This window comes from Penaeus monodon, chromosome 19 (genome assembly GCF_015228065.2).
Source record: "Penaeus monodon isolate SGIC_2016 chromosome 19, NSTDA_Pmon_1, whole genome shotgun sequence".
NCBI classification, from domain to species: Eukaryota; Metazoa; Arthropoda; class Malacostraca; order Decapoda; family Penaeidae; genus Penaeus; species Penaeus monodon.
Window position 1 is genome coordinate 9,093,567 of NC_051404.1, and position 301 is coordinate 9,093,867.

The 301-nt window shown below is 43.2% G+C and overlaps 1 protein-coding gene across 1 annotated transcript in view; it reads right to left on the minus strand.

Moving 5' to 3' along the window:
- Nucleotides 1–301, minus strand: part of LOC119585047 (estradiol 17-beta-dehydrogenase 8-like) — a 10,822-nt gene that overhangs the window by 4,914 nt on the left and 5,607 nt on the right. The window contains exon 4 of the mRNA XM_037933664.1: nucleotides 4–195. Coding sequence (XP_037789592.1) covers nucleotides 4–195 — 192 coding nt within the window. The remainder of the gene's footprint in view (nucleotides 1–3; nucleotides 196–301) is intronic.

The following is a 301-nucleotide window of genomic DNA, read 5'->3' on the forward strand; positions in this document are numbered from 1 at the left end:
CCTTAAGATTAACATCGATCACTTGCATAAACCTCTCCTCGGTCATCTCGAGGAAGGGGGCGGGGCGAACCATGCCGGCGGAGTTCACGAGCAAAGTGGGCGTGGCTTTCATCTTCTCTTGCGTGACTCTCAGCCCGTCATGCACTTGCTCCTTGCTCGAGACGTCCATGCATAGTGCTATGTGATCGCCGGGATCTGGTGAGTAATTGGTTTAATTGTTTTTTTTATTGAAATTATGAGGTAAAATTATGAGGTAAAAAAAGAAAGAAAATGTTTTTTTTTTCATTTTTCGATTAATTTG